General features: G+C 44.4%; 1 protein-coding gene across 1 annotated transcript in view; it reads left to right on the forward strand.

Moving 5' to 3' along the window:
* LOC126986650 (uncharacterized) overlaps nt 1-16,807 on the forward strand; it is a 113,388-nt gene that overhangs the window by 33,092 nt on the left and 63,489 nt on the right. Inside the window, exon 4 of the mRNA XM_050842925.1 lies at nt 981-1,059. Coding sequence (XP_050698882.1) covers nt 981-1,059 — 79 coding nt within the window. The remainder of the gene's footprint in view (nt 1-980; nt 1,060-16,807) is intronic.

The raw sequence follows: 16,807 nt of genomic DNA on the forward strand, positions 1-16,807 counted from the left end.
TTGATAGCGTTAAACATATGGAAAGACAATTTGAATATTTAGATATAATTTATAAATAGCTGAAAGAGAAATTGATAGACTTATAGATAGACAGAGTTGATTAGTTAAATAGTTTGTCAGTCAGCCAGTCAGTCACTTAATCAGTCAATCAGTCAGGCAATTAGTCAGTAGTCAGTTAGTCAGTCAGTCAATAGGTCAGTTAGTGCAAGTCAGTCAGTCAGTCAGTCAGTCTGTCAGTCAGTTACTTAGTTCATACATGAGTTGGCTAGCTAAAGAGTTAGTCAATCAGTCAGTTAGCAAGTTAGATATAGATGAACTGAGAGAGAGACAGATAGAGAGATTAATAAATACATACAAACATACATACATACATAGGTTGATAGGTAGGTAGGTGGGGAGGAAGGCAGATGAAAGAGTACAGTACATATAAATCTGTTTGAAGATTGATTGGCTTGTAGGTGAGCCGAGGGCCACACCGCATTTTTTTTTTTTTTTACGTATATATTTTTAGTTTCGCTCCACCGCCCAGTGTAAAAATTCTGTGCAGCGATTAACTCTACTCCTATCACGTTTTTGGCAATATATATAACCCTTTGCTGACCTCTCTCTCTCTCTCTCTCTCTCTCTCTCTCTCTCTCTCTCTCTCTCTCTCTCTCTCTCTCTCTCTCTCTCTCTCTCTCTCTCTCGCTCTCGCTCTGTCTCAATCCATATGTCTGTCCTTCAATATATCAATCAATCTATCTCGTAGTAGTAGTAGTAGTAGTAGTGGTAGTATTAGTAATAGTAGTAGTAGTAGTAGTAGTAGTAGAAGTAGTAGTAACAGTAATGGTAGTAGTAGTAGTAGTAGTAATTCATATTATCATCATTATCATTATTATTATTATTATTATTATTATTATTATTATTATTATTATTATTATTATTATTATTATTATTATTTCTATTATCATCCTCCTCGTCCTCACCGCTCCCTCCCCCAGCAGGAACAACAAGCGGGCAGACAAAGGCAAGAAAACTAAGCTAAAGCGTCGCCGAGCTTACTACAGGACCCCCAAAGATGTGAGTACCCGTGTGTGTGTGTGTGTGTGTGTGTGTTACCTATGTACGTATATTTGTGTGTGTTCTTACCTGTCTCAAATCCTAATTCTTTACCTTATACCGTTCTCTCTATCTGTCTATCTATCTATCTATTAACCTCTCTCATCGCTCAGAAATTGCCTCCTTTGCCACAACTGATCCGCTATTATGTCGTTCCTCCTTTCCTCCCTTTCTCTTTCTCTCCTCCCTCTTCCTCCCTTCCATGTTATCCTCTTGCAAGCTCTCTTCCTCTTCCTCTCCTCTTTCGCGTCCTTCTCTCCATACTCTCCTCCCTCCTGCATTCCTCTCTCTTCCCTTCTCTCCTCCTACCTACCTTTTCTCTCTATTTTTTTTTCCTCCATACCTCTCTCGCCTTCCTGCTCTTCGCCTCCTCAATATCCTCCTCCTTCCCCTCCTCTCTTCACCCCTTCCTTTCCTTCACCTAACCTTCCCTTCATACGTTTGATCTTCCTCCCTTTCCTCTTTCCCTCCCTCCCTCCCTATCCCCATATGTACCTTGACATCTCCTCACAAGTGTACATGAAGGGTCTATCGATCCATCCATCCCTATCTGTCTATCTATATCTGCCTACCTACCTCTCCATCAGTATCTATCTACCTATCTATCTACCTGTATGTGTCCTTACCTGATCTTCGCCGGCTTGACGCATCGAAGCCTCCCTGACATGTGCCCTTCCAGCTGTCAGAGGCTCAAATCCGGGGGCCGTGTCTCCCTTTGATCCCGCCTGTCGGAAGGTTTAGTCAGGGGCCACCACACACGGACCCTGATGACTGGGACGAAAGGGAGCCCAAAGTCGTTGATTTATATACATTTTTTGTGGTTTATTTTGTTGGTAGACTCCAATATGTTTTTTTTTTACAATAAAGGAGACAGCTCAAGGGCACAAAAAAAGGAAACTATAATAAAAAAAGCCCGCTACTCGCTGCTCCTACAAGAAAGAATCAAAAGAGGTGGCCGAAAGAGAGGTCAATTTCGGGAGGAGAATATGTAGGGAATGGAAGGTGAGAGGGAGGAAAGTATGGGCAGAAGGGAGAAAAAGATGAGGGGAAGGAGGGAGAGGTAGAGAGGAGGAGGAGGGAAAAAGGGAAGGTAGAAGAGACGAAGGGATGAGAGGAGGAAGGTGAAAGGTATGGAGGGAAAAATAGAGAAAAGGTAGCTAAAAGGAGAGAGAAGGAAAGAGAGGGTAGGGAGGAAAGTGTGGAGAGGAGGAGAAGGGGGGCTGCATTGTTCTTTTTTTTCTTTTTTCCTTTTTTTATTTCCAAATTTTATGCATCGCTTCATTTTCATTATTTTCATTATAGTTTTCACTTTTATTTTCATATCTATATTTTCATTTTTATATTATCGTTTTCATGATAGTTTTTTTTTTAAGGGGAATTTCCATATTGTTTAGCATCATTATCCTGAGATTGACTATATAACTTAGACCCGCTTTTTGAGACGTTTTCGACTGTCACAAATATTTTCCAAGCCACAAAGGAGATGAGTCTGGTTCTTATGTCTTTTTACGTTCATGGCGCAGAAGCCTTGTCAAACTATCACTAGGCACATAACACTGCCCATGGAAATACTACCACCCACAACCTCTGCCAAAGCCTTATCAAATGTGGGAGGAGTTTGCGATCTTTCACCCTACGCCCCTGTCCACCCAACAGTGAATGGGTACCAGGTATTAATCGGGGGTTGTGTCCCGTCTCCAAAGATCTGTTCCCTTCTTCTATAATTTCTTCCCCTTCTGTCTCTCTCCGGCACATGACCACAGATGTTGCGCCGACTAAACGAAACTTTCCAAACTTTCTTTTTGCAATTTTTCATGCGGTTATTTATCAAGAATCATCAAAATAAACTCAACTCCAAGCCTTACCGCCTCGCCTCGTCCCCTGCTACTCGGCTTATAGTGCTGCCCATGGAAATACTACCACCCACAACCTCTGCCAAAGCCTTATCAAATGTGGGAGGAGTTTGCGACTTTTCATGCGGCTATTTATCAAGAATCACACAAAAAAAACTCAACTCAAGCCTTACTTACCTCCCCGTCTCGCCCCCAGCCACTCCTTGTTTGCTTTGGTGTTTTTCCTCCGACGGTTTGCGAGTCACGAAGGTTAGTTGATATTTAGTTAATTAGTTGACCTTTCCAAGCGTTAATTTAGGCAAAAATTGTTATATTGGCTGTGAATTTTTATTATGCTCTCTCTCTCTCTCTCTCTCTCTCTCTCTCTCTCTCTCTCTCTCTCTCTCTCTCTCTCTCTCTCTCTCTCTCTCTCTCTCTCTCTCTCTCTCTCTCTCTCTCTCTCCCCACCCCCACCCCCGTACGTAATGTCGGAAATCATTGCCGTAAATTTTCCCGCTGCTCATAAAATCACTGAAAAAATAAGTGAAGTGATTAAAGCGTCGGATGCCCGGAGCGGAGAGTGTGAAATCATATGTGCATAGATTAAACCATTCCGAACACACACACACACACACGCACACACACACACACATGAAGAGGAGGGAAGAAGGAAACCAGAAACGTGTAAGAAATGGAAGGGCGGTGAGGCGGATTGAGATAAATAAAAGTAAATTGGAAAAGAATGTGATGAGTAGAGAGTAAAGGAACGGTGGAGAGGAAAAAGATGGAGAGCATAGAAGGAAATAATGGGAAAAAAAAGTTAAATATGAGTATAGAGGAAAGAGGGGAATAAGGACAAGAAAGAGAAATGAGAAATGAGAGCAAATGGAAAAATGTGCGTGAGAGAGAGAGAGAGAGAGAGAGAGAGAGGACGGGCATGAATAGGCGTTATTAAAATGAGGAAACTGAATGCGAATAACAACAATAACAATAGCCGGGAAGATAATATTATATACACGGCTTTATTCTTGTTTTTATTTATCTTATTTTTGTTATTTTATTTCACTTATTTTGTTTTGTTTTTATTATTCTTTTTTTTCTTAGTTCCCAGTGACCCGAGCCGCCCTGAGGCTGTTTGTTGGGTTTTAATTCGCGTTAATAAATAAATAAAATGAAATCAAACCATTGGAATATCTCTTCTATATTCCCCCCTTTAATCTTGTGCTCCCAATAACTTTCATCTAAATGGAAGCGAGGATTTTTTTATCTTTTTCTTATTTTCCTTTATTTTTCCCTCCGAGCTATTTCGATATTTTCCTCGCGAGCTTTCCTCCCTTCGCTCTATGATCTGCAGGTTAAAGTTTTTCTCAAAATTATTTTTGGTGCCTTTCGTTCACTTTTTTATGGGTAGTATGAATGCTCTCTTTTCTTTGGTTTGGTTTGTGTTTATTTTCACTATTTCCAAGTTTTCGCTGCAGTGGATCGCACATAAAAAATATAAAATATAATCAGGGCCGGCAGTATAGAGTGGACAGGCAGGTTCATACACTACTCTTTATTAAATCACTTCTCGAAAGGCGGGTCAGCTAAACACTAACAGGCCCAACATTCTAGACCTCTTCCTTACCTCTAATCCTTCTGCTTACTCTGTCAAACTGTTCTCTCCGTTGGGCTCCTCCGATCATAACCTTATTTCTGTTTCCTGTCCTATCGCTCCTGTATATCCTCTGGACCCACCGAAGAGGTGATGCTTCTGGCATTTTGCTTCAGCTCGGTGGGACGACCTGTGGATGTACTTTTCCGATTTCCCGTGGAATGATTACTGCTTCCAGGAGAGAGACCCCTCTGTGTGTGCTCAGCGCATCACAGAGGTGATTGTCTCTGGAATGGAGGCATACATTCCACGTACTTTCTCTACTCCTCATGCTAAAAAGCCTTGGTTTAATCATGCTTGTTCTCGTGCTATTAAAGATAGAGAGGCAGCTCACAAAAGGTTCCAGAGCCTTCGAACTCCCGCTAACTTTGATCTTTACATTTCAGCCCGGAATCGTGCCAAATCTATTCTCCGACTTACCAAAACTTCTTTCATTAATAGAAAATGTCAACACCTTGCTTCTTCTAATTCTTCCCGTGACTTCTGGCATCTAGCCAAAAATATCTCCTCCAGTTTCACTTCTTCCTCTTTCCCTCCTCTCCTTAACCCTGACGGCAGCACTGCCGTCTCATCTGTCTCTAAAGCTGAACTCTTCGCTCAAACTTTCTGTAAGAACTCCACCCTGGACGATTCTGGGCATATTCCTCCTACTCATCCCCCCTCTGACTCCTTTATGCCTGTTATTAAGATTCTTCCAAATGATGTTTTCTATGCCCTCTCTGGCCTCAACTCTCAGAAGGCTTATGGACCTGATGGAGTGCCTCCTATTGTCCTTAAAAACTGTGCTTCCGTGCTGACACCCTGCCTGGTCAAACTCTTTCGTCTCTGCCTATCAACATCTACCTTTCCTTCCTGCTGGAAGTATGCCTTTGTACATCCTGTGCCTAAGAAGGGTGACCGTTCCAATCCCTCAAACTACCGCCCTATAGCTTTACTTTCCTGTCTGTCTAAAGCTTTTGAATCAATCCTTAACCGGAAGATTCAAAAGCACCTTTCCACTTCTTACCTTCTATCTGATCGCCAGTATGGATTCCACAAGGGGCGTTCTACTGGCGATCTTCTTGCTTTCTTATCTGACTCTTGGTTATCCTCTCTTAGCCGTTTCGGTGAAACTTTCTCTGCTGCGCTAGACATATCGAAAGCCTTCGATAGTGTCTGGCACCAGTCTTTGCTTTCTACACTGCCCTCTTTCGGATTCTATCCCTCTCTTTGTTCCTTTATCTCCAGTTTCCTTTCCGGCCGTTCTATCTCTGCGGTGGTAGACGGTCACTGCTCTTCCCCTAAACCTATCAACAGTGGCGTTCCACAGGGCTCTGTCCTATCACCCACTCTCTTCCTGTTATTCATCAATGATCTTCTTTCCATAACAAACTGTCCTGTCCACCCATACGCCGACGACTCCACTCTGCATTATTCAACTTCTTTCAATAGAGGACCCTCTCAACAGGAAGTACACGACTCCAGACTGGAGGCTGCAGAACGCTTAACCTCAGACCTTGCTATCATTTCTGATTGGGACAGAAGGAACATTGTGTCCTTCAATGCCTGAAAAACTCAATTTCTCCACCTATCAACTCGACACAATCTTCCAAACACCTATCCCCTATTCTTCGACAACACTCGGCTGTCACCTTCTTCAACACTAAACATCCGCGGTCTATCCTTAACTCAAAATCTCAACTGGAAACTTCATATCTCCTCTCTCGCTAAATCAGCTTCCTCGAGGTTGGGCGTTCTGTATCGTCTCCGCCAGCTCTTCTCCCCCGCGCAGTTGCTATCCATATACAGGGGCCTTGTCCGCCCTCGTATGGAGTATGCATCTCACGTGTGGGGAGGCTCCACTCACACAGCTCTTCTGAACAGAGTGGAGTCTAAGGCTCTTCGTCTCATCAGCTCTCCTCCTCCTACTGATAGTCTTCTACCTCTTAAATTCCGTCGCGATGTTGCCTCTCTTTCTATCTTCTATCGATATTTCTACGCTGACTGCTCTTCTGAACTTGCTAACTGCCTGCCTCCCCCCTCCCGCGGCCCCGCTGCATATGACTTTCTAATCATGCTCATCCCTATACTGTCCAAACCCCTTATGCAAGAGTGAACCAGCATCTTCACTCTTTCATCCCTCGCGCTGGTAAACTCTGGAACAATCTTCCTTCATCTGTATTTCCTCCTGCTTACGACTTGAACTCTTTCAAAAGGAGGGTATCAGGACACCTCTCCTCCCGAAGTTGACCTTTCTTTCGGCCACCTCTTTTGATTCTTTTTTGAGAGCAGCGAGTAGCGGGCTTTTTTTTGTTGTTATTGTTTTCTTTTTTGTGTGCCCTTGAGCTGTCTCTGTTGTAAAAAAAAGAAAAAAAAACGGTGGACAGTAGAGGGACGCAGGATACAAGGGACGAAAGAGAGGGTCCCGGGAGAGTACGGGGAGAGACGGGAAGGTCAGAGAGGGAATGTAAGGGAGAGTGAGGGCGGGAAATTAAAGTGACAGGAGAGAGAGAGAGAGAGAGAGAGAGAGAGAGAGAGAGAGAGAGAGAGAGAGAGAGAGAGAGAGAGAGAGAGAGAGAGAGAGAGAGAGAGAGAGAGAGAGAGAGAGTTGAAAGCTACGTTTACCCATCAAACTAATTTATGAGAGAGTGACACACCAGACCAGTATAAATGAAGGCGGATTGTATGTTATGTGTGTGTGTGTGTGTGTGTGTGTGTGTGTGTGTGTGTGTGTTGTGCAAGGAAACAGACAGACATTCGAGATAACGAGGTCGCAAAATCGTTGACTCTGGCCGCGGCAAAATTGTCTTTTGGACCCGAATTTTCCGCTCCGATAAGACGCCAAATAAAACGATATCGAGTTGTCCTTTACCGCGAAACTAACGATCATTTGCTATCTTTTTTATCTTTTATAATTATCACCATCATTATTAGTATCTATTGTTTTTATTATTGTTTTTTTTTCTATCTTACGTGAAATAAAACGATATCGAGTTGTTCTTTACCGCGAAACTAACGATTATTTACATTTTTTTCATTCTTTATCATCATTGTCATCACCATTATTATTATTATCACATTATTATTATTAGTATTTTCTATTTCATATATATTACTCTATTTTTGGACTAATACTTCTTAGGTAGACTACAAGAGGCCAATCGATCTACACATGATACCTAAGAACCGGGTATTGATTTTTTTTCTATCTATCTACCTGTCTATACCCATATCTGCTTATCTATCTATCTATCTCCGTCCACATGTCTCTAGTTAACCTGACCTGACCTAACCTTGCAGTCGGGTATATATATCAGTATCTTGTGTAACAGTATTTTATCTTTCCTCGACTGATGTTTTATTCCCTACGCTCTCGGTCATCCTAAATGGAAGAACCGTTACTACTACACATGTCCAGAGTTATTTATTTGATGCATTATAGACGGGGCGGGGCGGCTTTTTTCAGGGTGGAGGCTAGACTATTTAACGTTAGTCTTCCTCTCTTAACAAATCAATGAAATGAAAGGTAAGTCAGCCTGAGGTATTGGTAATCATTCCCTTACACCTGCCTGCGGAAATGACAAACCCTTTAACTATATATAATCAAAGGAAAAGCATTAAAAATCATTAGCCGAGTTTGTATTCATGAAGTAACGCCTCTTGGTACAGTATATTCGGATTGGCCGACTTCTATGCCGTGTGGTTTCTGTCTAGAGAGAGAATAGCAAGTTGAAAGCCTTAGTAATTTTTTTAGCTGCCTGCACACTCCTCTAGAGAATATCAAGTTGAAAGCCTTAGTAATTTTTTTAGCTGCCTGCACACTCCTCTAGAGAATATCAAGTTGGAAGCCTTAGTAATTTTTTAGCTCCTGCACACTCCTCTAGAGAATATCAAGTTGAAAGCCTTAGTATTTTTTTAGCTCCTGCACACTCCTCTAGAGAATATCAAGTTGGAAGCCTTAGTATTTTTTTAGCTCCTGCACACTCCTCTAGAGAATAGCAAGTTGGAAGCCTTAGTATTTTTTTAGCTCCTGCACACTCCTCTAGAGAATATCAAGTTGGAAGCCTTAGTATTTTTTTAGCTCCTGCACACTCCTCTAGAGAATAGCAAGTTGAAAGCCTTAGTAATTTTTTAGCTCCTGCACACTCCTCTAGAGAATATCAAGTTGGAAGCCTTAGTATTTTTTTAACTGCCTGCACACTCCTCTAGAGAATATCAAGTTGGAAGCCTTAGTAATTTTTTAGCTCCTGCACACTCCTCTAGAGAATATCAAGTTGGAAGCCTTAGTAATTTTTTAGCTCCTGCACACTCCTCTAGAGAATATCAAGTTGAAAGCCTTAGTATTTTTTTAGCTCCTGCACACTCCTCTAGAGAATAGCAAGTTGAAAGCCTTAGTATTTTTTTAGCTGCCTGCACACTCCTCTAATGAATGGATAATTGAAATCTTCGCGGGACGAAAACACTAATGGAAATGTGAGGCAAGACTCTGAGGCAATCGAGAGGTAAAAAAATAAACCTCTTAGGAAATTATGTTTTTTTTAAGGAGGGGAAAGACGGAGCGATGTGATGTAACGACTGACGAAGAAAGGAAAATAAAGAGGAGGATAACTGAAAGAGGGAAAACTGTAATATAAATGTAAAATCGATATAAATAAGACTTAAAATAGTACACAACGCATCATGAATCAGGGCAAAGAGAAATAAAACAATACAAAAATATAAATAGAAGAAAGAATATGAGTGATAGGAATTAGGGAGAGGACGGGTAGTGAAATGCAACGAGGAGAAAAGAAAATGTGAAAAAAATTGTCGAAAAAAACAACAATGGGAAGCGACAGATAAAACAAAATAAAAGAAAAGAAAGAACATAAGTGATTGGAATTAAGGAGAGAAAGAAAATCAGAATGCAATGAGGAGAGAAAAATAAAAGAATGTGAAAAAAATAAAGTCGGGAAAAAAAAAGAGAATGGAGAGAAAGGAAAAGTGAAACTGAAATTGAAGATTGATGAGAAAGAAAGGATGTGAAAAACGCTATAATTTAGGAGAAGAGGATTTACGAACACAGAGAGAGAGAGAGAGAGAGAGAGAGAGAGAGAGAGAGAGAGAGAGAGAGAGAGAGAGAGGGGAAATTAAGATAGGGAGAGGGAGATAGGGAAAGAAAGAGGAAGAAGTAGAGAGGCATAGGAAGAAGAGAGGAAGGGAGGAAAGGCAAAATTAAGGGAGGGAGGGGAAGACGGCAAAAGGAAAGTACTGAATGGAGGAAGGGAGGGAGGGAGGGAAGGAGGCTTAGGCTGGGCAAGGGGATGATTAAGGAAGGAAGGAAGAGAGGGAGGGAGGGAGAGATGGAGGGAGCAAGGGAGGGAGGGAGGTATTGGTTAGGCAAGGGGATGATTATGGAAGAAAAGAGGGAAGGAAGGAGAGTAGGGAGGAAGAGCGGAAGGAAGGAAGGGAAAGAGAAAGAAAGACAGTGAGATAGAAAGGAAGGAAGGAAGGAAGGAAAGATGGACGGTAGGAAGGAAAGATAAAAAGAAAGGAAGAAAAATATAAAAAAGAAGAAAGTAAGGACGAAAGAAACGCAGGAAAGAAGCAAGAGAGAGAGGGAGGGATTACTAAGGAAGGAAGGGAAAAAAAGAGAGGAAGGAAGGAAAGGAAATGAAAGGAAGGAAGTAGTGAAAGGTGTTCCGGCTTTGAATTACCTCACCTGGCCTCACCTGGTGTTACGTGTCCCAATCAGTTTGTGCCGAACCCAACTTGTACTTCTTTACTTTACTTCTTCATCTCCTCTTTCGCTTCTTTATGCCACGTGCCGCTGAGATAAATATGTTAGTACCCGAGAAGGAAATGGGAGAGAGAAGAGTTTGGAGGAGAAATAGAAGTCGGAATAGAAATAGAAGTCGACCAAAAAAGTGATTATACGGAGACTATAATGAAAAAAAGAAGAAAAAGATCAAATATTACTAGTAGAAAACATAACCCAGAAAAAAACACAATTAGTAGAGGAGAATTATACTTGGAGAAGAGAAAGAGATCAAATTTTGCTAGCAGAGAAAATAAAGTAGAAAGAAAGTGGAAATAGAAGAGAAAAGGAACTGGAGGAGAAATAGGCGTTTAAACATTAATATAAGATACGCAACAAAACATAAATTATAGAGAAAACTAAAGTGAAGAGAGAAATAAAAAGATTAAAAAAATACTAGAAGGAAAATGTTACCTGATGACAAAGGGAAAACAGAAGAGAAAATGATTTGTAGAAGATATAAAACTTGAAAATATTAATAAAAGCCTTGCAACGAAAAAGAAATAAAGAAAAAGCAAAACTGAAGAGAAAACGAGAAGATAAAATATACAAGAAACGAAAAACGGGAAATATGAGAGAAAAGAATGATTTAAAAGTAGAGATGAAAGTTTAAAGCAGAGAGAGAGAGAGAGAGAAAGCATTTAGAGGAAAGAAAACTAAAATGACGAAAAATTACAACCAAAAAAATAACCAGAAGAGGGAAAGGAAAATAAAGAGAAAAAAAGATTGGGATGAGAAATAAGAATACAAAGCATATATTTAAAAGCTTGGCAGTATACCGAGGGCGAGGAGGAAGAAGAGGAGGAGGAGGAGAGGAAGAAGATAAAAAAGGATAATAGAAGAGAAAATAATAAATAAAACTAGAAAAAGGAGTAGAAAGCATATATATAAAAGCTTGGCAACAGTATGAGAGCGTGGCGAGGGTGAGGAGGAGGAAGATGAGGAGGAGGAGGAGGAGGAAAAGACGACAATGAAATGCTGCAACACAAGCGAAAATCCGTCGTTCCTTGTCGTTTTTAATCTCCCTTCTCGTCTTCGGATAGTGTCGTGGCGCGGGGCTCCTTCCTTCCTTCCTTCCTTCTATCGCATCTTTCCTTCATTTGTTTTATTTTGTTTTATCTTATGTTTTATTTTATCTCTGCTTTCTCATTTCGCCGTCCTCCTGTCTTTGTATGGAGGGGTGGGGGTGGGGTGGGGTGTGTGTGTGTGTGTGTGTGTGTGTGTGTGTGTGTGTGTGTGTGTTTACCTGTCTCCTTAATTATATCCCTCATCTGCTCTTTTCTCTCTCTCTCTCTCTCTCTCTCTCTCTCTCTCTCTCTCTCTCTCTCTCTCTCTCTCTCTCTCTCTCTCTCTCTCTCTCTCTCTCAAACACACACACACACACACACAGTTTCGGAATCTCCCGTTTTCTGTATCGCGTCACGCTCGGTCGGGCCTGGATAGATAGGTCCTGAAGGTCGGCCTCAGTGTGACGGCGGACCTGGTTGAGTGAGGACGTACAATGCTCACGCTCCACTCGGCCTTCCCGTGATCCTGGCTGGACCTTTCTTGCTTTCTGTCACTTGAAGGATAACTCGGAAGGCGTTGTGTTCTCCTCATGTGCTGTTGTGATCGTTTGTGAAGTCAAAGTCTTGGAAAATGAGGTGAATGTTTGTTTCGTCCAGTTTTAAGTCGATGGAAAATTGACATGCATCCCGCTCTCTTCGGGCCGTGAAGGATCAGAGGATTTGGCCGGCGCTGAGCCGGGCCGCGGCGGCCAGCATTTTCTCGCGGCGAGGCCATGGCCCTGGGCGGCGGGGCCCGCTGAGGAGGCCCAGTGAAGGCGCCGGGCCACCGCCTCGTGCCTGAAGGAATAAAGGCAGGAGGAAGCGTGTCGGGGTGTGAGGGAAGGAGTGTTTCAGTGTGTGGGTGCGTGAAGTCATTTCTCCACGTGGCCTCAGCACTGCCCCCTGGCCTGCAGGTGTTGTCTGGGTGCAGAGGGAGGCCGAGAAGGGCGAGGCAGAGTAACAGAAAAACAAGCCGCGACTCGCTGCTTCTGCCAACCGATCACCGAAGAAACTACCGAAAGGATGATCAATATTTGTTAGAGGCCTCCTGACCCCCTCCGCTGCAGTGGTCCGTGCGGGGCGCGGCCGGTGCGGCCCCGGCACACACGTGGAGGCTCCGCCCTCCCCCGTGTGTAACAGGTGTCCCGCGGCAGGGCACGCCGCCCGCCGGGAGAGTGTCAGCCTTTCGAGGCAGTGCAAGGCCTTACACGGGGCCCTTGTGAGGCTTTGCCAGGGGAGGAGGTGGACTTTGCCTCGGTGATGGGAGCTTCATTAGGTGCGCCATGGCCCCGCGGTGACCTCTGAGTGTGTTTGCGTGTGTGTGAGGCGGACAGGCGGAGTGAGGGAGGCAGTGTTTGAAGTCATGGCTGTGTCCCGGGAGTAATCAACTGGCCGTGTTGTGTGTGGTGACAGGCGGAGTGATAGTGGGGCGATGGCCGCGGCCCAGGACTAGCTCACGGGCAGTGCTGTGCGTGGCGGGCAGGCGGAGTGTTAGTGCGAGGGAGTGATCCTGAAGGTATGGCTCTGGGCTAGCATGGGCGGGCGTGCGGGCGTGTGGTTGGGCATGGGTGGCGAGTGAGGGCGGGCATGGAAGCCACCACAGGACGCCACCGCCGCGCCCTTTCCTGGAACTGCCGCCGCTCGGGCAAGATCTCCCCCGCCACGAAGGAAGGGCGGGGTGATGGCGGCGCCTGGTGGGACTGGGGCCGCCGATCCCGCTCCCGCGCCGCCTCCCCCTCCAAGGACCTCTCCCCCGGCAAGGAGGCGTCCCCCAAGCGGAGTAGGTCCCCTCCAAAGGACAAGTCTGGCGCCATGACGCCTCCCAAGGACAAGGGCGGCGCCAGCATCTCGGTGAAGGATGACAAGTCGCCCACCAAGTCGCGGCCGTCCTCGCCTCTCCTCTCCCTATCGCGGCCATCTTCAGGGCCGTCCTCGCGGCCGGCCTCGCCATGCTGCCCCCTGGGGCCCTTCATCGCGGCCCTCAGCCCCCAGTCCGGGGCCTCCTCCCCCCTGGGTTCCTCCCCCTCCTACCGCCTGGACAGCGTTGTGCTCTGGGCCTCGGCGCTCTTCTCGCCGCCCTCGCTCATCATCGACCTCGACGTGAGTGTTGGGCGACTCGTGGCGGGGACCAGGGTGGAGGCGAGGCTGTTAGGGACGACCTAGTCTGTAGCTGCGGGCAGGGGCAGGATGGGGTAGAGAGGCGCACACTTGGGTCACCTGCAAATGAGTGGGCGGGGATCACAACCTTAGAGTTGAGGGAGGTGGAGGCGAGACGAAGCCAGAGAGATCAGCAACTACGTAACAAAGAGTGGACGTGTGACCCAGAACCAAGCAGCTAAAACATCACCACCACCACCACCACCTTTACCACCCCCACCACCACCATTACCACCCCCACCACCACCACCTTTACCACCCCCACCACCACCTTTTACACACCACCCCCGCCATTATCATTACCGCTAGCATCACCGCCACGACCACCATCACGGCAAATAGAGCAATATCGTTTATTTGCGTCGTCGGGGATAAAGATGGGGAGAAAATTTTCAGATAGTGTTACACAGGTCACTATGTCTGTGTGTCTGTCTGTTGCATCTGTTTACACACACACACACACACACACACACACACACACACACACACACACACACACACGCAGTAAACACGGTGATGATGGCCGTCACTGAGTCGCGTCAAGGTAATGTTGGTCAGAGCCGAGCGTCGTTGTCCCGCTGCCCACCTGCCGCGTCCTGGCCAGGCAGGTGCGGCTACCTTGGTGGGCTGGTGACTGTTTGTTGTGTACTATTGTCAAACCATTTCAAATAGTCCGTTTGGGGGTTCGATTCCGCGGGTCCTTTCCTCCACTCTCCTCTGCTACACCGTCCCAACACCTATCCCTTCCTCTCATATGTTAGCTATAGGTAACATATGAGAGGGAAAAGTAAGGGTTGGGACTGTGTGGCAGAGCAGAGGGGAGGAAAGGACCCGCGGAATCGAACGCCCAAACGGACTATTTGAAATGATTTGACTATGGGCGGCTGTCTGGCCTTTTTACGGGAAAGAAAGTTTAGTCAACGCTCCAGCTTTTTATCATTTTATTGTAAGAGGCGAATCACGTAGCGAGGGAGATGTTCTGACACTATACGGTGACTGTCATCATGCCCCGACCACCTGAGACGCAGAGAAAGAAAATCTGAAAGTGAAAGTGATGAGAGAAGGGGGATGAGAACAAGATGATATAAAGGATTTGAGAAAAGGAGGGACAAAGGGCGAGGGTGATAAATATCTTGAAATACACAAACTAAAAAAACATTAAAAAATCATAAAGGAAGCTGAAAAGGCGAACCTATTAAGGGAACGCCAACTCACTGTGCTTGCAATCTCTGTATTAAAGTAGGTGCTGTGTATAATTACCCGCATATAGGTTGTATAATAGGAAGAACTTAACGTATTAAATGTAAGCAAGATATTCAGAGGAGATGATAGTGTTTATACCAAATATAGGTTGTGTTCATTATTTTGTCGCGATAAATGTTGTTTTACCGGAAAACACAAAAGTTCAAAACACACATGAGTTAATATGTTCCGATAAATCTCATATTCGTGAAATTAAAGTTGGAATTTTCATTGTGGAGCAGACGCGGCAACGCCATTAAAAACTAACAATTATAAAGAGAAATAGTAGTGATAATGATGTTTTAATGACAATAATAATAATAATAATAATAATAATAATAATAATAATAATAATAATAATAATAATTTTAATAGAAGAAAAAGAAAAGAAGAAATATAACAAAACTATTGATTATCGGCTACTCATGATAGAAATACTGATGATATAAATAATAATAAAACTACTACTACTAATAATAATAAGCCTCATCGTATATACATACCTTCGTTTCTGTGCGCGAATTATCATCAATATCACTCCTCTTCGCGTCGCCACCTACACAGCAGCACACACCCGTATCTCTTGCAACGGTAGACATTTTTTTAACCCGGTAGCTGCGGGGATCATGTTTCTTAAAGGCCCCTCTCAGCGAATTTATGAGAAAAAGTCATCACTCTTGCAAACCATTTCGTAATATATACCTGTCAACGCATTTGTGATCAGTTTATGCATGATCTATTTTGGGGGGTTTATATCATGGCAACAATTTGGCCCGTCGCTGGTACACGGTAAAGCCACAAATTTGGTCCGTCGTCGCTGTTACCGGGTTAAGCAAAGAAAGCAACTCAAGGGCCAAAAAATGCAAAAAACAAAACAGAAAAGCCCGCTAAGAACTCAAATAAAACAGGGAAGAGTGGTCAACAGAGAGAAGTCAGACTAGCCACAGATATCAACCTAGCGCGGCGTCGAACCCGGTTTTTTTAGAGCAAGGGAGACAGCTCAAGGGCAGCAAAGCAATAAAAGCGACAGAAAATCAAGTCCGCTCGGCGCTGCTCCAACGAAACGAGACAGAGTAGAGAGGTGCTGTTGCTGTTGTTGTTGTTGTTGTTAAGGCTGGTGTCATTATTGTATCTGTTGCCGTTGGTCCCAGCCTGTTGAGTGACGGGCAAATCTCTCTTGTCCCTACCTGTCCCACTGTCCCCCCCCCCCCCCCCCACACACACACACACGTACACACATGTATTCGGCTTAATTATCCTGTTGCGTCCACCACTCTGTTCTTTTTCCCTCCTTGTTTTCCCTCTTCAATTCTCACAAATCCCTTCTTTTCTCATCCATCTCTTTCTTCCTTTCTTCCTTCCTTGATTCCCTCTTTCCTCTATTCCTGTCTTCCTTGCTTCCCTCTTTCCTTTATCCCTCCCTTCCCTCCTCCTTCCTTCCTTTCCCCTCTGCTTTTTCCCTCTTTCGCAAGATTAAATTCTCACAACTCTCCCTCTTCTCTTGTTCCATCCATCTCTCTCTCTCTCCTTTCTTCCTTTCTTCTCTCTTCCTCCCCTCTTTCCTTTATCCCTTCCTCTCCTCCTTCCTTCCTTTCCCCTCTTCTTTTTCCCTCTTTCGCAAGATTAAATTCTCACAACCTCCCTTCTTCTCTTGTTCCATCCACCTCTCTCTCTCCTTTCTTCCTTTCTTCTCTCTTCCTCCCCTCTTTCCTTTATCCTTTCCTCCCCCTCCTCCTTCCTTTCCCCTCTTCTTTTTCCCTCTTTCGCAAGATTAAATTCTCACAACTCTCCCTCTTCTCTTGTTCCATTCATCTCTCTCTCTCCTTTCTTACTTTCTTCTCTCTTCCTCCCCTCTTTCCTTTATCCCTTCCTCCCCTCGCCCTCCTTCATCTCTCCTTCACCTGACTTCATTATGCGTCTGTCCTTTGCACCTGGTTCTCCAAGCTTCCCTTCTCGCAATCTTCTACTCCTTTATATCTTTTTTATTCATGTTTTATCAAGC

This window comes from Eriocheir sinensis, chromosome 62 (assembly GCF_024679095.1).
Source record: "Eriocheir sinensis breed Jianghai 21 chromosome 62, ASM2467909v1, whole genome shotgun sequence".
In the NCBI taxonomy this organism is placed as follows: Eukaryota; Metazoa; Arthropoda; class Malacostraca; order Decapoda; family Varunidae; genus Eriocheir; species Eriocheir sinensis.